Below are 25,676 nucleotides of genomic sequence, written 5' to 3' on the forward strand. Positions count from 1 at the left end.
ATCAACCACATCTCCTTCACTCGAACCTTTATGGTCTATATTGTCCCGTTATGGTGAGCAATCTCCTACACTCGTACCTTCACGGTATATATTGTCCTGACATGGTGTGCAATCATATCCCCTCAACCCGTACTTTTATAGTGCATCTTGTCCTAATGTGGTGTGCAATCACATCTTCCCAACTCGTACCTCCTTAGTGGATATTGTCCTGATGTGGTGTGCAATCACATCTCCTCTTCCCGTACCTTTATGATGTGCATTATTCCAATGTGGAGTTCAATGATATCTCCTCTACTCGTATCATTATAGTGTATAATGTTCCAATGTCGTGTGTGCAACCACATCTAATCCACCCGTACCTTCATAGTGTATATTGTCCTGATGTGGTGTGCAATCACATCTTTCCAATGTGCACCTTCATAGTGTATATTGTCCTGATGTGGTGTGCAACCATATCTCCTCTACCCGTACCTTTATGATGTGCATTATTCCAATGTGGAGTTCAATGATATCTCCTCTACTCGTATCATTATAGTGTATAATGTTCCAATGTCGTGTGTGCAACCACATCTAATCCACCCGTACCTTCATAGTGTATATTGTCCTGATGTGGTGTGCAATCACATCTTTCCAATGTGCACCTTCATAGTGTATATTGTCCTGATGTGGTGTGCAACCATATCTCCTCTACCCGTACCTTTATGATGTGCATTATTCCAATGTGGAGTTCAATGATATCTCCTCCACTCGTATCATTATAGTGTATAATGTTCCAATGTCGTGTGTGCAACCACATGTAATCCACCCGTACCTTCATAGTGTATATTGTCCTGATGTGGTGTGCAACCATATCTCCTCTACCCGTACCTTTATGATGTGCATTATTCCAATGTGGAGTTCAATGATATCTCCTCTACTCGTACCTTTATATTGTATAATGTTCCAATGTCGTGTGTGCAACCACATGTAATCCACCCGTACCTTCATAGTGTGTATTGTCGTGATGTGGTATGCAATCACATCTTTCCAATGTGCACCTTCATAGTGTATATTGTCCTGATGTGGTGTGCAACCATATCTCCTCTACCCGTACCTTTATGATGTGCATTATTCCAATGTGGAGTTCAATGATATCTCCTCTACTCGTATCATTATAGTGTATAATGTTCCAATGTCGTGTGTGCAACCACATCTAATCCACCCGTACCTTCATAGTGTATATTGTCCTGATGTGGTGTGCAATCACATCTTTCCAATGTGCACCTTCATAGTGTGTATTGTCCTGATGTGGTGTGCAACCATATCTCCTCTACCCGTACCTTTATGATGTGCATTATTCCAATGTGGAGTTCAATGATATCTCCTCCACTCGTATCATTATAGTGTATAATGTTCCAATGTCGTGTGTGCAACCACATGTAATCCACCCGTACCTTCATAGTGTATATTGTCCTGATGTGGTGTGCAATCACATCTTTCCAATGTGCACCTTCATAGTGTGCATTGTCCTGATGTGGTGTGCAACCATATCTCCTCTACCCGTACCTTTATGATGTGCATTATTCCAATGTGGAGTTCAATGATATCTCCTCCACTCGTATCATTATAGTGTATAATGTTCCAATGTCGTGTGTGCAACCACATCTAATCCACCCGTACCTTCATAGTGTATATTGTCCTGATGTGGTGTGCAATCACATCTTTCCAATGTGCACCTTCATAGTGTATATTGTCCTGATGTGGTGTGCAACCATATCTCCTCTACCCGTACCTTTATGATGTGCATTATTCCAATGTGGAGTTCAATGATATCTCCTCCACTCGTATCATTATAGTGTATAATGTTCCAATGTCGTGTGTGCAACCACATGTAATCCACCCGTACCTTCATAGTGTATATTGTCCTGATGTGGTATGCAATCACATCTTCCCAACTCGTACCTCCTTAGTGTATATTGTCCTGATGTGGTGTGCAATCACATCTCCTCTACCCGTACCTTTATGATGTGCATTATTCCAATGTGGAGTTCAATGATATCTCCTCTACTCGTATCATTATAGTGTATAATGTTCCAATGTCGTGCAACCACATCTAATCCACCCGTACCTTCATAGTGTATATTGTCCTGATGTGGTGTGCAATCACATCTTCCCAACTCGTACCTTCATAGTGTATATTGTCGTGATGTGGTGCGCAATCACATCTTCCCAATGTGCACTTTCATAGTGCACACCATATCACGACAATATACACTATGAGGGTACGAGTTGGGAAGATGTGTACTCATACCCTCATAGTGTATATTGTCGTGATATGGTGTGCAATCATATCTTCCCAACTCGTACCTACTTAGTGTATATTGTCCTGATGTGGTGTGCAATCATATGTCCCCTACCTGTACCTTTATGATGTATATTATTCCAAAGTGGAGTTAAATGATATCTCCTCCACTCGTATCATTATAGTGTATATTGTTTCAATGTCGTGTGTGCAATCATATCTCCTACACTCATATTTTACCATGTCTTCTTTTTTTTCAAACGTATCTCGTCCGCACATAGTTTTACAGCGTGAAAACTTTGGTGGTGTGGTGTGCATTCGCCTCTAAATGCATATTGCTCACGTGTGACGGTCGGTCGCCTTCCAGTGCCTTTACACCAGGTGTTGTAGCAAGGTTAGTTGAGACTCGTACATGCCTGAATGTTAATTTACGTGCCCTGGCTCTTCAGTGCATGAGAATATATTGGTAACATCCTGGAGCATTACTGCTTTATAACAAACAGCAGTGTCAACTACTGACTGATATTAATATGTCTTCAAGTTATCTGTACAATAAATATTTAGTCTCATATGATTTAAGCTTCAATTAGAAGTTCTTAGTTACCGCCTTTGTGTGCACTGACAAGGACAAGAATGTTTCCGCGGTTTGTATCAACTCATAAACATGCAGGAACGAAGGCGTGTCCCGTGCCGTGGCTGGGGGAGTCAGCGAGGACAGTCTATAGACCGCCGGCAGCTTGTCACACACAAACACACGCATAATGTCGGGCCTTCATAGAAACTTGGCAAATATCAACAAAGGGATTTTATGGCTGTTTATATTATCAGCATACCACAAGGTGACGGTTATATGTGTCCGGGGTGTACTAATTAGAAGTGTTTTCCACTCTCGTCACCAGTGGTTAACGTCCCTCATCGCACGGCTATCCTGGAGTAGATATGTACTTCACCCTTATCGTCCTTAGTGATAGGGCACGCATGTAGGCTGCCATCCAGTAGAAGGTTACAATCCTTCTCAGTTGCCACTAGGAATTACACGTTATTAGACAAAGACACATCAGTGAAACACATTTAATACTGATGGTGGTAATATCAAATCGAGTCATTAAGACTTCCAATGAAGGCATAGCGAATGTAATCACGACATTCCGGGTTGGCATATTGATCGTGAGGCGACTAAAAAGATGTTAAGACTCGCTGACTTGGTTGACATATTTCATCTGATTCCTAACTGCGTAGATCGATGCTCATGTTGTTGATCACTGGATTGTCTGGTCCAGACTCGATTAATTTCAGACCGCCGCCATAAGCTGGGATATTGCTTAGTGCGGCTTTAAACAAACAAAACACGTGTTCCTGAACATATAGTATCATCATTGACAAGACGGTGATGCATAAACGTATGGTATGAACATTGACAAGACAGTGAAGAATAAACATATGGTATCATCATTGAGAAGACAGTGATGCATAAACACATGCATATGGTGCTACCTGGACAACTTCACACGTTATGTATAACTATGGACATTTTCATGGTTGAATTTCAATTATAACCACAAGAACAACACATTTAAGGACTAACATTCGGAAAGATGACCATCGCTATGAAATGCTTAGGTTTGCTAGTTATACCAGAATATACAATACAATGCTCTCAGTGGACCTCTTAATAACTGCATTTCTTATGCGGTCCGTGTATATCTTAATGACTGTGGACATGCATATGTGGAATCCAGGCTATGTGCCCGGTTAAGTCCAATATTCAAATGGTACGTGGCCAAATCTAGTCAAAGACAGAAGCTTGTGTGATCTTTGTATGGATTTTTAAAATTTGAACCAATTGAAAAAAAAGATTGATGAAGCACAATCAAACAAGTATCGCCGGTATTGTATGTTTTTGTCATAAAAACGAGTATTTGGGAGCAAAGCTTCAGGTGTTATCGCTGAAGATGTTTACATGATCACTGATCCGACGACAGGACGTGTTTATTCAGGTGCCGAGGTGACCGTTACGTCACGCAATGTTTTCACGCTTTGCGGGTTGTGGCTTCATGCACTATGGTACGTATATATGATTCGTGTCATTGTGATTGACTGGAGTTAGAGTGTGGGGAGATACTGAGAATGTATTCTGGTGGAAAAGGCAACAAAAGCAATGTTTTTGTATAAAACATAAACATTTCATTGATTGTCATTTGAAACTGTTTGATTATATGGTCATACCTATTCTTTTATACGGATGTGATGTGTGGGGTTTTGAAAATACCGTTTACTTTGAAAATGTTCATCTACGCTTTGTCAGATATTTAGTATCATTTAGTAAAAGTACACCTAACATTATGGTATATTGCGATTTTGGCATTTTCCCACTTGTAAATGTTATTAAATCAGAATGATATGTTTTCGGGCTAAACTTTTAAGAGGAAAACATCAAAATTGTGCTTTAAATAGATTAATATTCAACGATCATATATTTGGCAAATGTGAACATATGGATAATGTATCGTGAGAGAATTTTCGACGATCTTGGACTGAGTTTCATCTGGCAATCTCAAAATTCTGAAAGATTATCTTGGCTTAAAACTGTCACCAAGAGTGAATTAAAATATATTTATCAGCAAACATAGATGTCAACAATTAAAACCTCTCCCAAAGCAACCACCTATAGCATTTTTCTTAAAAATACCATGTCAAATTTGAACCATACCTCAATTTTGTGCATTAAATTATTTGTGAAAAGTTCCTTCCAACCAGTTCCTTCCGATCGAGACAGGTAGATGGCGACGAATCCAAGTTAATGGTAGAAAGTGTTCTTCGTGTAGCCTAAATGATATGGGTGATGAATTTCATTATTTATTTAAATGTCCAAAATTAGAATTAGAAAGAGAAAAATATATTCAGAAGTATTATTATATTAGACCAAATATGTATAAAATGAATATCACCAACAGGCTAGGAACTTTAAGAATAACTTTTTGTTTTTTGTAAAATGATTTTATTTAAATAACTTAACATGCTACTTCTCTCGATGTACATTGCACGTATCATACCGTTTGTATGTAATTTTTATGTTATATAAATGTAAATACTATTATGTGCCTCTTACGATGCACAGTGAATAAAGTTCAGTTCAGTTTAAAAGATATATCGCAAACGGACATTTTGCCATTGCGTCAAAACAAAACAGGTGCGATATTGCAGCACGTTACCGTCTGACTACAAGAGGCAGCATTCGACGTAATGTCTGTCTCCCTGACCGCATGGTACATAAGAGCCAGACTACTAGGGTAACCATAGTGCAATGTTAAAGCTTGGGAGTCAACGTTAACCATAGTCAAGATTGCTACGTGAAAGGATACCCTGGACTAAAGGATTCTATCAGCGAAAGACCCAAAATGTCATTCCCTATGTTTAGTTACTGGTACTTCCCAGTGTTTAGTTACTGGTATAGGTAAGGTGAAGTTGTCAGACTTCAATAGTCAAGGTGGCAACATTCGCTGTGCCTCCCTCAATGTTTTGTTACTTGTATCGCGTGAGGGTGTCAGGCTTTAATATTCAAGGTTGTAACATTTGATCTCCGCGAATGTACTTATTAACACAGGAGCACCCCTCGTATGAACCTTTTCCCTTTACATTATATATCTTATATTTGGTAACATTTCTTGTGCATTTTTCAGTGTTTTGTTACTTGTATGAGGTGGGGGTTGTCAGGCTTTAATATACAAGGTGGTAGCGTTCCCTATGACTCCCTCAATGTTTTGTTACTTGTATGAGGTAGGGGTTGTCAGGCTTTAATGTACAAGGTGGTAACATTCCGTATGTATAGATCTCCCTCAATGTTCTGCTATTTGTATGAGATAAACTTGTCGGGCTTCAATATGCAAGGTGGTAAGATTTCCTATGTCTCCCTCAATGTTCTGCTATTTGTATGAGGTAAAGTTTTCGGGTTTTAATATGCACGATGGTAAGATTGCCTATGCCTCCTCCCTCATTATTTTGCTATTTGTATGAGGAGAGGATGTTAGGCTTCACTACACAAGTTGGTAGCATTTGATCTCCGTGAACGTACTTTTCAACGCAGGAGCACCCCTCGTACGGACAGTTTATCGTTACATTATATAGTTTATATTTGATATAAGTTCAACGCAGAGATTAAATCGTTTAACTACAACCACGCAGTTATTCGGCTTAAACGTAAACGAAGCACCGTTGGATTTGTCTTCGGGGTTCGTGTAAATAGCACATTCTGAACAGCAAGTGAAGCAGATCAAGTTTGGATGAGTGAAAGTATGAGGTGGGGAAATTGCCTTTCTGAATCTAAAATTATGCCACCATGATGTCATTGCAAATATACCGGTACGTATGAGTGTCATGATTTGTATCTGATTACGCTTAGCTGTGCTAAAGCATCAGTTCCATACCAAAAGAGGAGGAATATACAGTTAGATTACCTCGACTTTCAAAAGATTCGTAAATGTGAAAAGTATTCCGTTCAACAGACAATAGCGGTCTACATCCTTGGATGTCACACAATAAACAACAATATCATGTGCAAACACGTGAGATGTGAGAATTTAAAGCACTGTCGGTTGAGGGGATATATCACTCAACCCTACAGATCTGATTCATTTCCTTGTAATGATGCCCACGCGACTTGCTAGAATGTACGTTTCTGGTAATGAAAGACCTGTTTGCCAGGGGCAGATGCAGCAGTTTAGGAAAGCAGTTGTAGATTTTCATCACATTATGTCGGTACTAATAGTTATTTTGCGTTCCATGATAATCTTTAGAAGCAATTGCATCCGCCCGGCAGTCTGACCATACTAGATGGAACACATGGTTGACAGAACGTAGCAACCAGCCTCATCACCGCTACCAGATGCCATAACGTAGTCCCAAAAGGACATGTCATGAATCACTGGTACTGGCTGCATATATTCAATGCAATATGATTTAAAGCTGCATGCCTAAATGTTTGAAATCGACCGTTCTTTGCCGCTTGCATGGCGGTATCCACATTTATCAAATAATGCAGATACCTAGGTAACGTCTGGAGCCGTCTGGGTGGGTCATGTTGGGGGTTCATGTTTGTAGTGAGCAACTCCAAGTATAATGGGTCCATGGCCGTGTATTGTCTCAAAGTATAACGCACTAGGGCATGCCTTTCTTTGTCGAAAAGTTATACCATTCAGTGATGGACGTGAGGGTGAAATCAGTCTTCGTTTTGAATGAGCCGACATACTAACAGCGTTTTTGTCAATTCGCTTTATTCGTTATAGTACCATAAAGCTGATACTGTGTGACGATAATGTCCATGAAACGAGCCTGTAGTTTTACGTGATGACACGCGTATGTATTCCTACATTCCTGTTGCCATACCAACATTGTATGACAGCTACAGTGAATATTAGAGAATGTGTATGAAAAAAAAACGTACAAGAAAAAGAAAAATTAAGTATGAAGATAAATCTCAGGTAGCGCCAAACTGCACGTCTGTGTGAAAATAAACTCTTAGCATAGAGTGTCGCCGACAACATCATAAGAGATGAATGTAGATAATAGGAGAGGGTACGGCGAGTGACCGGTTTGCGGCCGGCTGGGACACGGTTGCAGGTAAGCTGAAAGCTAGCGGGAACATGTTAATTGCTTCTCTACACAGATCTATTTCAGAACAGAATGACGTTCTGTTGACGGTGAAATCGACACTGGCGTGGCCGTGTGGAAGCTAAATAGACCACTGTTACTGGTGAATACAAACACTATTTTCTGCATGGGTGGATTTTCACCCGTGTTTACAATGAAGTAATTTCTCCCACCCTGGCTCAACTACTTAACTCGTATGGAACAAGCGCGTGTATAGGGAACAGGTTTGCCACGTCAAGATGACTGACAGTCACAATATTAGCGGCGTGACTGAAAGGCAGTAACGCTGTTATAGGAGTGCCCCTTTAATTTTCATTTATCATTCCCCACTCAAGCTGCTTGCAAAAGCCATTAAACGGTCGCGGCCAAGCGACATAATTGCTCCAATGTAAGCCGTGAGCGCTTGGGCATTAGGCATGCGTTCAGTATTTTGTAGTACCGGTGGTCTGCATAGTAGCATCATCTTTTAACACTTTCATTTCACTGCACCGACGATTCAAACAGGCAAGTAATGTGCCCTTCAATCACCACCCCATTTCGTGGAAGTAGCAGCACTGTTCAAGTCTACTTGCAGACCAATTAAGTGGCTACGATTTGTTCCAACCCAACAATTGTTCCAGCGCAGTAAAACAATGCTTTGACGCGAAAGTGACAGAAATAAAAACAGTGAAATATATTCCTGGAATCGGTAAAGAGAAACTCCCGCCGGATTGTGGTGATAACAGCCCTACCTCTATGCGAACTTCTCCAGCAGTACCTGACAGCGAAGTATCCTAAATTCTTGCTGTAATCGGCGGGCGAGTGAAGCATCAGAGACATGTAGCCGCGAGGGGCCGCATCCAGCTCGTGACAACATCATTTGATAGATGATGGATAAGGATGTTGGGTTTTCTATTAGCGATGTTGGTGGCTTATCTTGAATTAACTTGTACCACATCCAGTCCGAAACAGTGATATTTGGACGGCTGCAAAATACTGACATTTTCAAATACAAAGGATGTTATGGAAAAAGTGTTTTGTTCACGAATTGGATGTTGATATGTTTAGAGTTAAGTTAGAGCAGGCTTGCTCGTCTACACCAGTGTCATCTGCTGGGTGGGGAACGTGAATCACAGAGGATATTTCAAGGTGCGGTGGATTGCTTATTATACGAGTGAATAATTTACAGCAACAACAATTGATTTGTGAAGCTTCGAGTTTAGTATTGTCAATGCCTGCCACAGTAGTGTCAAGCAAATTGTGTTTTAATACAAGGGTGACATGTGAGTAGGCATACTGACAGAAGTTTGTGAGGACCCTACAGTTACCTGTTGCGTACTTGACTAAGTATCGCGGCGCATATCCGTCATGTCGACGACGAGTCTCTGTGGACATCATGTATTTGTGCTTTAAGAAGATATTAACTTGTGTATTTTTAGTGTTCTCTCTCGTGCCAACACCACGTGGATATTTTGGGTAAGTTAACGTTTCTATTTGTATCTGCATGGCGAGCAAAGGTCGCAGTCTGCGGACAACAAATTGACAACATATATCGCTTCCTCTGGATGTGTTTACACTGAAAATTCTTTAGCAGATAAGGATATGATCCAAGATTTGTAAGCTGTTACTTTTGGAGCTTCAGTTTGACGAGGAATGTAATACGGTTCCTTGTCCACTCGGCAAGCACGAACATAAATATACACCATGCATCTAACTGATGAACACATGGTGTGCTTGTTACACATACGTTGATATTTCCAAGAAGCTATGGAAGTGATGATTAGTAACTAACAATTGTTGACCATACGTAGACGAGGCAGACAAGTTTGTTGTTAGGAAAGTGTTATGTGCAGGTAGTACTCAGCCAATTGACACAAAATGTCATGTTCTGCCATAGTTCCACATCTTAGACACAGCATGACCACTGAGCTGCGGGTAACTATATACATGATACAGTTGGACAGGGAACAGCATCTTAGTATTGGATAGTCCATATGATGACATCAATTTTCTAGGAAATATCGTGGTAAATGAATTAATTAAAGATAATTTCAACTTCAAGATAGTTGTGCCGACTTCAAAGACCCATCTAAATATACATGACAACGCATGTACACTCAGATTCGAGAATACTTTTCTTTAATCGGCATATGAAAAAAACATCGTAAACGCAAATTTTACTCCCCTGCAGTAAACTGATGAGATAATTTCGCTGGTGTTTATGCGAGGTTTATGTTTGATACCAAATATATCTGCGCATATCGTTTGATAGCTACTTTGTATCTGGATCGACGAATATCACATGGTTGGCGAGTTATTTAAAATAACATATATCCTGATGGATAATGAATTACGCTTTAAAACGACAAAGTGAAGAAACGCTTTTATTGTCAGACCATATGTCAGTGGGTCAGAATACCTTCAGGCCGGCTGCTTTGGTTCTGAGGCCAAAGTGTTTCAAACACAGCCGGACAATAGTTGAGAGCACACGACCTGGTCACTGTATTTGTCAAGAGAAACGATGTGCGTTTCAATGACTGATTATACTACAGTCTAAGAATTAACAGTGTCGACAGTTGGCAGAGATATGTGATGGAGATTGTCTTCATTACATGGTATTCTAAAGTGAATTTGATTATTAATAATACAGCATAATCTAATGAATCTAATCTTCATTTCGCCTTTTGACTATCCCTTTAACCTTTGTTTGAGACAGTACTGGCAACGCAAAGTTCCAGTTTTCCGCTTTGAAACATACCTTAGTGCATTCATCCGTAGAACTAATTCTTTGTCTTGCACATGTACTTCGCAGGAGTTGTTGTCCCTTTGGACTGTGGTTGCAACAGATTACAACAGGTCACAATAGGATTGGAATATTGCCGACTGTTCACCAACTTAAAATCACTTAGTGAAAGAAGAAATAAAAGAGAGAGAGAATAATTCAGATTAGGCCAGTCACTATTAAAAAGGTGCAGAGAATTGGTAGAAATCGCTTGAGATATAAGAAACATAGTCAGACATAGCATTTTCCATTTCCATACTTACTGCGTAGCTTAATTCATAAAGCCATTTTCAATTTGGAATAATGAATTAACAGCTATGATTGTTAGTGACTCTACCGTTAAAAGGAGGTGATGTAAAAGAGTTGTCCCGTGAAAGGGTAAGTAAGTTGTACTTCATGCAAATATTTCCATCTCACCATGGTTTTCATTACGGACGGTTTGTTGCTTTTAACTGTTTGGCTTGACTTTCTAACAACTGACAGTCTCCAGAGGGTTGGTTGGTGCTAATCAATAGCTATTTTGATAGAGTATTTTTATGAATAGTTATATTTTAATGGTTACATACGAGTTTTACATTAATATCTGTTCTTTTTCATCTATGTTTGTGTAGGTTTTTATTTATACTTTAGTCGCGATATGGCTGAAATCTTGCCCTTGTAACTATTAATCTCATGTCACATTGTCTACAATGGACTAGTAGTGTACTTAGCAGGGGAATAGGAAGTTCAACCCTTTCGTAGGACTTCCAGTCATATGATTAATCATATGCTTTATGTCACACATGATAGAAATAGATCGATGTATAAAATAAATCTTGTGTAAGGAAGGGAGGTATTTACCTGGTCATTATAAGAGATTGCGTTTTCAGACGAACACAGTGATCAGCTCATGGCGAGTAATTGTTTTAACATATTTTCTTAAAAATGTTAGCCTGATCACTGTGAATTATTCTGAAATAGCTACTGCATTATCAGATAGGTGCAGCGGTGGGCTTACTGTGACTGATTGTGCTTTAGCGTCCGCTGTGATGGAGGAATATATTGACCTCCCCATGGTGAGTTATTGTGTGTAAGCGTCTGCTCTTTTGGAATGATATATTAGCCTCCCTACGGTGAGTGATTGTGCATTAGAGTCTACTGTGTCGGAGGTATATATTAGCCGCCCTGTGGTGAGTGATTGTGCATTAGAGTCTACTGTGTCGGAGGTATATATTAGCCTCCCTATGGTGAGTGATTGTGCATTAGAGTCTACTGTGTCGGAGGTATATATTAGCCTCCCTATGGTGAGTGATTGTGCATTAGAGCCTGCTGTGTCGGAGGTATATATTAGCCGCCCTGTGGTGAGTGATTGTGCATTAGAGTCTGCTGTGTCGGAGGTATATATTAGCCTCCCTATGGTGAGTGATTGTGCATTAGAGTCTACTGTGTCGGAGGTATATATTAGCCTCCCTATGGTGAGTGATTGTGCATTAGAGTCTACTGTGTCGGAGGTATATATTAGCCGCCCTGTGGTGAGTGATTGTGCATTAGAGTCTACTGTGTCGGAGGTATATATTAGCCTCCCTATGGTGAGTGATTGTGCATTAGAGTCTGCTGTGTCGGAGGTATATATTAGCCTCCCTATGGTGAGTGATTGTGCATTAGAGTCTGCTGTGTCGGAGGTATATATTAGCCTCCCTATGGTGAGTGATTGTGCATTAGGGCCTACTTTGTCGGAGGTATATATTAGCCTCCCCGTGGTGAGTCATTGCGTGTTAGCGTCTGTTGTTTGGAGATTATATTAGCTTCCCTGTGGTGAGTTATTGTGCTTTAGCGTCTAGTGTCGGGGGAATATATTAGCCCTCTCATGGTGAGTTATTGTGTGTTTGCGTCTACTTTTTTGGGAGATTATCTTTGCTTCCCTATTGTGAGTTCTTGTGTCTAACCGACTACTGTTTCGGAGATTTATATTAGCTTCCCCAAAGGGGCTGTATACAATGAGAACTGCAATAACATCAGTGACCTCCTTACTGACTGAATGACGTTGAATTTGACGTTGGGGTTTGCTTTCCATTGTTGATGGAAGGCCTGTATTCTTTGACACATAATGTCTGAAACATGCTTGTGGGATTAACATTTGAACACTAGGCATTCCAGAGTACCGTTGCTACCGTGTCTTGTCGATGAGTACTGACTCACATTCAAGCGACGTCGAGCTTGACATCTAGCTAGCCGTGCCTCTTTGTGCTCTTGGGATATCAATGGATCGTCTGGCTCTGTACCTTGCCGAATTTATGTGATTTGAATAAACAACGATGCAGGAACACCTGATATGAAATTCACACACGAGCAAATGTTTTCACATAAACGTGATTAGTAACCTTTTATGTTAAAAATATCCAGACTATCAACAGCCATTTCATATACACATGGCACAGTCTGGCCTTTAGACTACAATAAAAAACAAAAGTCTGGCCAACCTGTCCGGCTAACTTTCCCAGCACAGGATGTTGAACGCATCAAGCCCAGTTCGGCACCAAATGCCACCTACTTGATATAGACACACAAGCATAAGCCATGGTGATAAGAATGACAGCATTAACAGCATTAAAAAGTTAGATTGTGGTCAGTTTTAACTACTGGCTTAATGTGCTTCTAAAAAATATACACATATCTTACACTATTTCATCCAATCACAGGTGTTACTTGGTCTCTGTGTCCTGAGTTGTTTACATTCTGTACTCACTCAGAGACCATGTGGTTCTGATCTAACGTAGTGGAATATGAACGGATGATGTTTCCTTATTGTTAGGAGGACTGTATCCACCCCTTCCGTATCCAAAACGACTGTTCAGTAGCTGTACAATGATGCAGAGATCTTTCGAATCCATCTTTCGAATTCTAACGTTGGTGGTTGAAAGAGACGGCGAGTGATGTCAAACACAATAGGTTTTACACACACCATATCATGAATAAAGCTTAAAAAACACCTTTAAAAGTATTTCATGTTACTCATGCATTTCTTTTGAGGAAGAGGCTGGAAGTGCCCTTAAATGTAATCCCTTGTCCACAGAAGATACGCTCTCCTTCGTCTCATTGTCAAATCAGTTGTGTGTTACTTCTTTTGTCGTAAACGTCATAGCCACATACCCTATTTCCTCTATAGGACAGTCAGGTCTCTCGAGTTGTTGACCCTGCCGGTGAGTATTAGAGAGCAAGCGTGTCATACAATTCTGTGTTTCATGTATGATGTGTAGACTAATGATGAATGCATAGGATTTCATAGGAAACTGACATAGTTTTGATTTCTGCGAGTGGCAATGTAAGCATAGTATCAACAGAATGGTCACAAAACATCAACCAAAAAGCTTTGTCCACAACTAACCTCTTTCTGGACTATACGTTCCGAATGAGACATTCATGTTTGTAAACTATGCGTTTTATATATGACTGTGTTGATCTCTGTGTGACTCACACAACTATCTATATGTATATGACAGTGGTGTTCTGGACTATGCGTTTTGTGTATGACTGTGTGACTCACACGACTATCTATATGAATATAACAGTTGTGCTCTTTGTGTGACTCACACAACTCTCTACAGTTGTGCTCTTTGTGTGACTCACACAACTCTCTACAGTTGTGCTCTTTGTGTGACTCACACAACTCTCTACAGTTGTATGACTGTGGTGGTCTCTGTGTGACTCACACAGCTATCTATATGTATATGACTGCTGTGTTCCATGTGTGACTCACACAACTCTCTACAGTTGTATGACTGTGGTGGTCTCTGTGTGACTCACACAACTATCTATATGAATATGACAGTTGTGCTCTCTGTGTGACTCACACAACTATCTCTATGTATGTGACAGTGATGTTCTGTATATGACTGTGGTGGTCTCTAGATATGTGTGGCTCACACAACCATCCATATGTATATGCCTCTAGCACCGTCTTTGTGACTCACACAAATATGTACACCTGTATGACAGTGGTGTTCTCTGTGTTCTCTATGTTTCGGTTCTCTCGGTCAGTCAAAAGGTAGTCAGATAGGTAGACACCTCTACGGATAATGGCTACTGTAAAGTGTATTTTTCGCTATTTGATACCGGGATTCATTTTGGAATCTCCGCCTACGTCTACACAGTGGTGCTGAATAGGTTGTAGTGGCATCTCCGCCTACGTCTACACAGTGGTGCTGAATAGGTTGTAGTGGCATCTCCGCCTACGTCTACACAGTGGTGCTGAATAGGTTGTAGTGGCATCTCCGCCTACGTCTACACAGTGGTGCTGAATAGGTTGTAGTGGCATCTCCGCCTACGTCTACACAGTGGTGCTGAATAGGTTGTAGTGGCATCTCATCATAAGTCTACACAGTGGTGCTGAATAGGTTGTAGTGGCATCTCCGCCTACGTCTACACAGTGGTGCTGAATAGGTTGTAGTGGCATCTCATCATAAGTCTACACAGTGGTGCTGAATAGATTGTAGTGGCATCTCCGCCTACGTCTACACAGTGGTGCTGAATAGGTTGTAGTGGCATCTCCGCCTACGTCTACACAGTGGTGCTGAATAGGTTGTAGTGGCATCTCCGCCTACGTCTACACAGTGGTGCTGAATAGGTTGTAGTGGCATCTCCGCCTACGTCTACACAGTGGTGCTGAATAGGTTGTAGTGGCATCTCCGCCTACGTCTACACAGTGGTGCTGAATAGGTTGTAGTGGCATCTCCGCCTACGTCTACACAGTGGTGCTGAATAGGTTGTAGTGGCATCTCATCATAAGTCTACACAGTGGTGCTGTATATGTTGTAGGGGTAACTTCGTCTACATGTACACACTGGTGCTGTATATGTTGTAGGGGTATCTTCGTCTACATGTACACACTGGTGCTGTATATGTTGTAGGGGTATCTTCGTCTACATGTACACACTGGTGCTGTATATGTTGTAGGGGTATCTTCGTCTACATGTACACACTGGTGCTGTATATGTTGTAGGGGTAACTTCGTCTACATGTACACACTGGTGCTGTATATGTTGTAGGGGTATCTTCGTCTACATGTACACACTGGTGCTGTATATGTTATAGGGGTAACTTCGTCTACATGTACACACTGGTGCTGTATATGTTGTAGGGGTATCTTCGTCTACATGTACACACTGGTGCTGTATATGTTGTAGGGGTAACTTCGTCTACATGTACACACTGGTGCTGTATATGTTGTAGGGGTATCTTCGTCTACATGTACACACTGGTGCTGTATATGTTATAGGGGTAACTTCGTCTACATGTACACACTGGTGCTGTATATGTTGTAGGGGTATCTTCGTCTACATGTACACACTGGTGCTGTATATGTTGTAGGGGTAACTTCGTCTACATGTACACACTGGTGCTGTATATGTTGTAGGGGTATCTTCGTCTACATGTACACACTGGTGCTGTATATGTTGTAGGGGTAACTTCGTCTACATGTACACACTGGTGCTGTATATGTTGCAGTGGTATGTGTGCCTACGTCTACACAGCTGATACTGTGTATGTCGCACATGTCAAGATACACAATAATACGAGGAATAGTTTGTGACATAGGAACACTCCCTTCTTGTAAAACAAGTACGGCCTCCTCCCACAAACAAACCGAGGTAAAACGGTCCGCCAATACGACCTGGTAAATATCTTGGCCTGTGACGTACAGTATTGAGTGAAACTGCAGGTATGCTTCTCCGTCAGGCCATGTTTCTGTACGGTGCTTCACGAAAATTCCAATATGAACATTACATCGATTATATTTTAGATAACCTAGAGAAATCGCGTGTGTGCGTGTGTATGTATGTATGTATGTGTGTGTGTGTGTGTGTGTGTGTGTGTGTGTGTGTGTGTGTGTGTGTGTGTGTGTGTGTGTGTGTATAACACTAACAGGTTAGAACATACATACTACGTTAATGTAATTATTTATTATATAAAGGTATACAAGACTGAATATGAATGGATGAGTGAGGCTTCATGCACTCAGATTGTCATGGTTTTTATATTAAACATGTAGTGAACATGATAGCTGATAAGGTGTGGTTGCCTTTAGAAGTCCAGTCAAACTTCTAATGGGATTAAAATGGTTCTGCTTTTAACGAAATATTTGCACTTACGCTGAATAAACAAACCGATGTCTAGTGGGGCTCAGAAAAGACATGTTTTCATTAATAGGACAAGTTTGTATTTTATCCATGATAACAAAATATTTTTGTCATTGAGTTGATATTAACAATTCATTCCGGCGTTTTTAACTGCCAGCATATTTGATTAGTAAAGTCTTGCTGAGGAATAATCTGCAATGCATACGACATGGATGCCTATTTTCACAGGGAATGGGGTATGTGTAGACACTGTTGAATTGGTTTAACGTTCATCTCCCATCCTTCTCGTTGTGTGATTCTACTACAGCTCTTCCGCTTTAGCAGGTGATTGTAAGGATTTCATTTGATTCAGTTTCTTTACTAGCTAATTAGTAGGCGAGTGGAAATAGAGAAATCTCACCACACTGATCGGCTAATGATTGTAGGATCAAATAAAGTTTGGGTTTATTTTCAGTAACGCCTGTTCTCTCTTTTCTGAAAGGAATGGCACTGAAGGGCACACCTAGATTTTTGGTTTGTAAAGAGATGTACATGCGTGTCTGTTTAAACAAGTATTTCCTCCCCGGGTTATTGCAAGGGTGAACACGTTTTTGAGTTAACAGAAATGACGACGACAATATCAACAAATGTGTGTTGTTCTCTGGCAATTTGCTGAATTAAAAACACGACCTAAATCATGTTATAAAAGGTCTCTCTCTGCTCATGTAAAGATTTCACCACTGCGATCGCTTATAGGTGCCTCGTCGTATGCTGAATCTTTTTGTACAGAGTGCAAGTATATTGTTTCCATCATATGCTATTTATCGGAGTATCGTCGTATCCCACGTTGTCAGAGCATACTCTGCAGAAGGGGCACCCGCAGTAGATGGATATTACGCATCAGAGATAACTGAATAAAAGTGAACATGACGAAATTTAGGTAGCAGTTGAGCCTTTTTATACCCTGTGGCCCAGCGTGTGACGGGTGTTACAAGATTTTAGGTCCGCTTCAATACCACAACATTCAGTGTGTTTTTTTGCGAACAAACCTCCAGCAATCAGCGTTAGAACTTCAAACACAGATTGCATTACAAATCGAATTATGTCACAACGAAACAATGAAAAAAGATTCAATTTATTGTTCAGTGTTTATCCCAACTCTTTCGTGGGAGCAATTCACACAGAATGTTTTGAAAACGTACGGCTGGCTACATCATTATGATGTAACCTGCTGAACTCCGTAGTGCCAACGGCCAGTTACATGAGGACATTGTAGTTTTACTACTTATATATAGCAGAGGACTTAGTTTGTACTGATATATAAAACAAACAATTCATTTGGTGTCACAAGATTAACACAGTACAGGAAAAGACCAAAATATCAAAACTTCACTTGCCTAAAATAGTTGGTGAAATAACATCACCCAGCGTATTAGAAAAACCATGCTTCAAGGCCAATAACTGTGTCTAAGCTCTGGTTGTACAGGGCCGGGGAAGCAGGGGTACAGCTGCCCAGCGGCCATCTTGGCATCCATTTTGAATTCTGGGTAATATGAAATAATTCCATTATACTCTTACTCTAGAAGTAAATAGGAAACAAAAACAACTGATTCTAGTTACAATAACAATGTAAACGTTCAATAAATAAATCACCACCACACATTTCCATGAAAAGTCGAAGAATCGCTAAAATCCAGTGTCTAAAAGAATAAGCTGTAAAATATGATATTACCATGACGCTACCATACAAAGTAACCTGTTTTGTGCGCAAGCCACCACTCTAGAAGAGCCAAGTGTCAAAAACACCAAAGGTATCAACACTGGATGTAAATGGAAACATTCCGTGCTAATTTTTACGTAAACGTAAGTGCCGAGAAGGCAACACACAATTCAAATGGCGGCCAAATGTGTCAAATAATATCTACATCCTTTACCAATACACAAATGTCTAGAAGTCATCCTCATCCTGAACCGAGATTCTGGAACACCACGGTACCAGCTAGCTGGTTCAGGCCTACTGCACCATACACCATGATTCTTCGACTACCCCACGAGTCTCTTTCACCAATACACTTATTGGAACTGTTCACGCCTCCACCATAGTCTCACCCTGCCATCGACTGTTGAAACACAACATCGTCGTTCATGAAAAAAGCGCAGTTCTCCACTGATGATAACGGCAGTTTCGATGCTGAGTTACCCGCTGCCGTCCGTTTGAGCGGGGGGTGAGCTGTGATGAGCGGTGACGACAGGACTGCGATATGGCCTGTGACAGCAGAAGTTCCTTCCGTGCAAACGTCGATGCACTTTATCGGCACTGATGGGTATGCTGTGAGTCCCAATGGTCTGGCGAGCTCTTTCCGTCGAACTGGGGACGCAACCCTGCACATGGCGGGGCACAGCCTGTCGGTCTTGATGTTGTGATATGTCTGAAGGTCGCCCAATGCGTGGATGGTCTTGGATGCCGTAAGTGACCTGACATCACTCCTGCTGCCGGTAGATTGTCCTGATATGAACATTAAAATGATTGACTGTCTGGCCAACTTGCAGTCGTCCCAAGACTTCGTTCCTCTGATTTCTCTTACTTCGTGCCATGGCGATTGTGTAAAACCAATGTTTGGGACTCGTTTTCATTGGTAGGATCGTCACGATATGCACGTATGTTTTCATTTTCACAAATGTCATAAGGAACCCTTTACCACGTCTTCCTATTTGGTGCGTTTAGTCGATATCATCAGAAAACAGATTGATGCTGGTAATAACTATCACTCTGGTTTAAAAACATGTTAAAAACGATACAATCATAAAAAAACTACCATTTTCCAAGAACAAAACATGACAAATACGTTTGTTGGTTCTATTCTTTATTTATTAATATTTATCATGTTTTCACTCGTTTACAGGTACGGTACATACGTATACGAACGTATACTACGCAGCCACTAATATGCCATCTTTTAATGTACTTTCGACGAAAAAAGGATGGGCAACATCTCTTTGGTGCTAATTTTGTAAATATCAGAGCTAAAGAGACGGCGTCAGAGTTTGCATCCCTGCTTGAAAGATTCACGTTCATTGCGAGTTTGAAAAATGTTCAGGTTTCTATTTTGCCACATAAGTGTTGCTACGGGATTTTGGCAAAACCAGCAGATTTGATTTGATGAAAAACGTTCTTTTTCAAAACGCTAGCAGTATAGAACTTTAGAAAAACTAGGCGCGGCATGAAACAGAGTAAATATCAATTAACGCTTGGATAGCAAACGTATGTTCCGGCGCATTAGTAACGCATTTGCTACAAATAATAAAGACTGCAGAAAGTTTTTGAAACAACTGAAATGTTCCATTGCTAGTAACGCGATATAAATGATATAACATGGAAGGAAGGAGGTTTACATTTTTATAGATCATTAAATCCTTCTCATTGTCAAACTGAATTTGATAACGATGTTGCACATTTTTTCCCAGATTATGATAATTTTCATGTGTAAAAGGTTATACCACTGATATGTTGCCAGATATATCACCAGGAAATTGATAATTTAAAAGCGATCTCTTATATTACATCACTTAGAATAGATTGCCTTTCTCCAGAATTCATAACGAATGCCACTTCCCTGTCGTTTATAGGCACTGTTTAATGTCATCATCTTAGATTCAGGAGTATTTCCCTCTACTTGGATCGTTGGTTTACCCGGTACCTACCTATGAATAGAGAAATATGTCTGATCCCAACAAGTATCCACGTTGAGTGTCACTGGTAAATTATTCAGTTATGTTATTGAGAGGAGACTGCATACCTTGGCCGAGTTTAATGATGTACTTAACGAAAGACAAGAAGGCTATAGAAATAATTATTCTTCCATAGCAAATATTTTCTCACTTTATTCTTTAGTTCATAAGCACTGGCGTAAAGCAAAGCATCAGTTTATGTATCTTCATCGATTTCCGCGAGGCGTTCGATGTTCCTGATAGGAAAAAATATCCTCTACTTGAAGAGGTTACACATGGCAAGATGTATGAAATGATTGAGAATATGTACTCCAATGTATGTGCCTTTGATCGTTCTGGTAAATCTAGAACAAATTTCTTTTCAACTAGAAATGATGTTCGTCAAGACTGCATGCTCGGTCAGTTACTTTTCATCCAATTAATCAACAGGACCGATCTCCATCAAGGCAATGCTCATGGAATTTTCGTATTCCTGGCGGATAGCTCACAAAGGAAATTAGATTTCTTAAATTAAATTCTTCAAGATAATTGTAATAAGTGAGGTTTCTGAGTAAGGCTTGATAAATCTAAAGTGGTTGTTTTTCTAAACGGGGGGACGTGTTAAGAGGAATGAAGAAATGGTATCTGAAAAGTTTACCCATGAGGACACTCTTTATTATAAATAGCTATGTGTTGTATTTTCATCTCGTTTAGTTTGGTGCAAAGTCTTTGAAACCCTATATTTACAAGCCAAAAGTTACATGTGTCCCTTTGTTTCAACTGTTCACCAAGTATGCCTTTATCATATTTGACAGTAAGATATTACCAATTCAACCATGACTACAGCCGATACTGTATTGTGATTGGTTAAACAAAGTCATTTAGAGGTGTGTTATCACGTTGCGTATTCGGTTTTAGATCAAATTTAGAGTCATGATTTCGTTATGTAGTTTATCTCCTAATTGGTACCAATGGAAGTGAAGTATGGAGCTACACTTTTACAACTTGTCTTGGAGAGGTTCACAGTGAGTATTTTGAAAGAGTTTTTGTCAGTCGTGTTTTGCGATACTTGGAGAAAAAAAGTGGCATGTTTAATTGTTGTGAATACTGTTCTTCAAGATGTATCAAATATTGGTGCCAAATTAGATGTCTAAGTATGGGCCAAAATAGATACCCAAATACCCAAATACCTCGTTTAATGCATGATGAAAATCTAATATGACAACGGAGGCACAAACTGGGTTTCACATGTTCGGATACTTTTCTTTATTACAGGATTTTCCTATGTCTTGTTAGCCCAATTACAGAAGATTTATGTCACTTCTGGAACCTGATTTTGGTTCCATTGTAACAAATGTAATTTAAAGTTGCTTGAAGAATATCACATATTGCTAATAATATTTTATAACCGATGCACATAATGTACGAATGTCCTCCAGCCGATTTATACAACACACCTTAAGTTGAAAAAATTCCAGCCCTTATGAAGATACAGAATGTCAATGTTCTCAAAGGGATTTGCGTATTCCAGAAGCAAAACCTACGTTAACATGTTTGTTACGCACAATGACAATGTTGTCTTATCTTTCTATTCTTGACGGCGTGGTTATAACGTATAAGACCATCATCAATGACAACTGACAATCACTATCCAACTCGGGGAAACAATCCTGTAATAACGCCAAAGACAATGATCTCTTACACCAAAGACAATAGTGCAAAGCCTAAGGCAATGATCTATTCAAGAACGCAAATGGCAATGATCAGTTAAGCTATCGAAGACATGACCGATTAAATAATACTTAAAACAATGACCCAAGTAACAACGTAGAACAAAATGACCCAGATTCCAACTTAAAAGACAACGAACCAGGTAATGACGCCTAATACAGTGATACAAGTAACGATGAATAATACAATTACCAAGGTAACGACACCTAATACAAGGGCCTAGGTAACGAAGCCAAAGACGAAGACCCAGGTAACAACGCTTAAGAGAATGATCCAGTTGAATGGGTTTATAGGTGTATAGGACTATTGCTTAAGACCGCATCAGCAAAATCAATTTTGCACTTGCAGCTATTCGAGGCGACTTGACCGAGTTGACTCAGGTAAGAACGAACGCCTGAGACAGAGACCCATATGAGGACGCTTAAAACACAGATCCCGATAACAATGAATATAGTCAAGTCAAAATAGTGGAAAACGTGAACCTCATAGAAATTGCTGCTTAAATGGTTTTGTGTTCATGTAGTTTAAAATAAGTATGTAAACACTATATAAAAAGTAATCCCCTGAATGTTGATGGGCAAAACTATGGAAAAGATTTTTCTATATGAATATAAGGTCCAGAAAATTGTAGAAAATCTTGCACTTGCAAAATATACAACTGAAGAGTAAATAGGAAAAAAATGAACATTAAAATTGACAGAAATCATGACATCTGAACTTATATTTTGAACACTTCAGCACACAGAAAACGGTGAGAGCTACCTCCTCTTTGCTTACAATGCATTGACGGAAAAGAATGGAAAGAAAAGGCTCTAACTTTGATAAAACGTAAACTAGATGAGTTAATAGAAATAGTTTATTTCCTAACGTTTTGCCATCACCCAAATAATCTCCTGACATTATTTTATATTTTCCATTTTAATTTTCCTTTACGCTTTTTGAAGTAAGATCAACGATTGACGTTACGCTGTGTGACAGCGTCGAATTATATCATGGTGTGGAACTGTACTTATTCTAGGAACTCTAAGGATGCTGTCTGTTTTGTTTAAATGCAGGCTGCTCGCATTATGTTCATGTGGCATTTTATATCGATGTCACTTAGTTTTGATTCATTGATTTCATGATTTACAGGATTCGAAACGAACGTTTCAGGAAGGACCAGTGATATGAAAGAATAAAGGAAATTATGCCAAATGGCTAGTTAATGGCTAGTGATATTCAAAGTGGCTAAACTTTGGTTCTTTGTAGCTTCCACAAAACAAGTGCGATTCATGTAACAGACATTATATTTGACATTACAGTTTTTTCTGTAAACTGCAGATTCGGTTACTTTTGTTGGGCTCAGTATTGGTTTTACTTAGCCTTGTAAAATTTCCATCCGTCATATTCCAGTTATGTGATTAATAATACCATATTTTACATATCAAACAGGCCATCCTCTTCAACTTGTGAGGAATGCAAATCGACACTTGTGAAGATATTTTCCCTATATTTGTTGCAGACTGACTGCAAGAGACGCACTCAGCATTAGTGAACTGTTGACTCCCAAGAATGATGATGAGAGTAGCATTTACAATCTCTCTAAGGCGAAAGTGTGCGATACGCTCTATCTGCCACGACAACAGAAGAAAATGTGCAGGCGTGGAAAGGGAATGGCAATGACGCTCGTGCAAGCTCTTCGATTAGCATCAATGGAATGCGCACATCAGTTTAGCATGGAAAGATGGAACTGTACCCTGGCACAATACAGACAGAAACTCCTCCGAAAAGGCTAGTTTTAAACAGAAATATCTTAGTCTGTCCAATGTTGCTGTTCTGTATCAATTGACGATATGAGGTTAGATAGATAATATCAAATTCCATCCTTACATCCGGAGACATTTTGGTTTTGCATCCTTTAGCATCATGCTTCACGCACGTTACTTTCTCTCCTACTTCAGCCTTCTGCTTCACTCACACCGTTAGCCCTATAGTTCTCCAGTCTTGTGTTCACGGCGACCGTGGACCAATATCCCTTTAATGTATTTGAGCTGTCTGCTTCAATAATATCAATACAAAACCAATGCGTCATTATGTCTGTCGCCGTATAGCGTTTTGCTTCACTGATATCATACCATACGGCAGTTTTCCCCTTCATTTATATCACCGTACCAATTGGCAGCTTTCTCCTTCATTAATTTTATAACATAATATATTACAAGTGGCAGAGCTTCCCTTCATTTATAACCTTGTGCCAACTGACAGCCTTCCCCTGCATTTATAAGATTATATATTCCAAGTGGCAGAGTTTCCCTTCATTTATAACATTGTGCCAACTGATAGCCTTCTCCTTCATTCGTAACATCATACATACCACGTGGCAGCCTCCCCCTTCATTTGTAGCGTTACACCTACCAAACGACAGCCTTCCCCTTCACTGATAACATCATTCCTACCAGCTGGCCGCCTTCCCCGTCACTGATAACATCATTCCTACTAGCTGGCAGCCTTCCCCTTCACTGATAACATCATTCCTACTAGCTGGCAGCCTTCCCCTTCACTGATAACATCATCCCTACTAGCTGGCAGCCTTCCCCTTCACTGATAACATCATTCCTACTAGCTGGCCGCCTTCCCCGTCACTGATAACATCATTCCTACTAGCTGGCAGCCTTCCCCTTCACTGATAACATCATTCCTACTAGCTGGCAGCCTTCCCCTTCACTGGTAAAATCATTCCTACTAGCTGGCAGCCTTCCCCTTCACTGATAACATCATTCCTACTAGCTGGCAGCCTTCTCCTTCACGGGTAAAATCATTCCTACTAGCTGGCAGCCTACCCCTTCACTGATAACATCATTCCTACTAGCTGGCAGCCTTCTCCTTCACTGGTAAAATCATTCCTACTAGCTGGCAGCCTTCCCCTTCACTGATAACATCATTCCTACTAGCTGGCAGCCTTCTCCTTCACTGGTAAAATCATTCCTACTAGCTGGCAGCCTACCCCTTCACTGATAACATCATTCCTACTAGCTGGCAGCCTTCTCCTTCTTTTTGTAACAACCTTCTGCTTCTTTTACATCATTACGTTTACCATCCATCAGCATGGACCGTGATCATTTTAATGGTTAGGTATACTGCAATTTCTAGTCCATTCTCAACGCCTTCCGAGGATGGGTTGAGGACATAATTAAGCCATGCATACGTCATGTTATAGATAAGTGTTTCGGAGAAAATTCCAAGAATATGGAAAACAGCATTTGAACTGAGTTAAGTTTTCGTCGCATCAGCATTATTTCACTCATATAGCGACGAGACCAAGTCTGCATTCATATACATTTTAAATACAAAGTTTAATGAGTTTTGTTACGGAAAAATGGTCACAGCACCAAATTCAGACTCAAGCAATCCGTCATTCATAGTTTCAGTTTAGCAAATCAATGTCTCCCAAGTAGTTGTTTTCAGTATTTTAACA

The 25,676-nt window shown here is 40.2% G+C and overlaps 1 protein-coding gene across 1 annotated transcript in view; it reads left to right on the plus strand.

Annotated features, from left to right (window-relative positions):
- Positions 1-8,312: 8,312 nt before the first annotated feature.
- The window catches only part of LOC137298936 (protein Wnt-9a-like), a 28,121-nt gene continuing 10,757 nt past the window's right edge, over positions 8,313-25,676 (plus strand). The window contains exons 1-2 of the mRNA XM_067831320.1: positions 8,313-9,382; positions 23,724-23,992. Coding sequence (XP_067687421.1) covers positions 9,303-9,382; positions 23,724-23,992 — 349 coding nt within the window. The 5' untranslated portion in view covers positions 8,313-9,302. The remainder of the gene's footprint in view (positions 9,383-23,723; positions 23,993-25,676) is intronic.

Source organism: Haliotis asinina, chromosome 10 (genome assembly GCF_037392515.1).
Source record: "Haliotis asinina isolate JCU_RB_2024 chromosome 10, JCU_Hal_asi_v2, whole genome shotgun sequence".
Taxonomy (NCBI): domain Eukaryota; kingdom Metazoa; phylum Mollusca; class Gastropoda; order Lepetellida; family Haliotidae; genus Haliotis; species Haliotis asinina.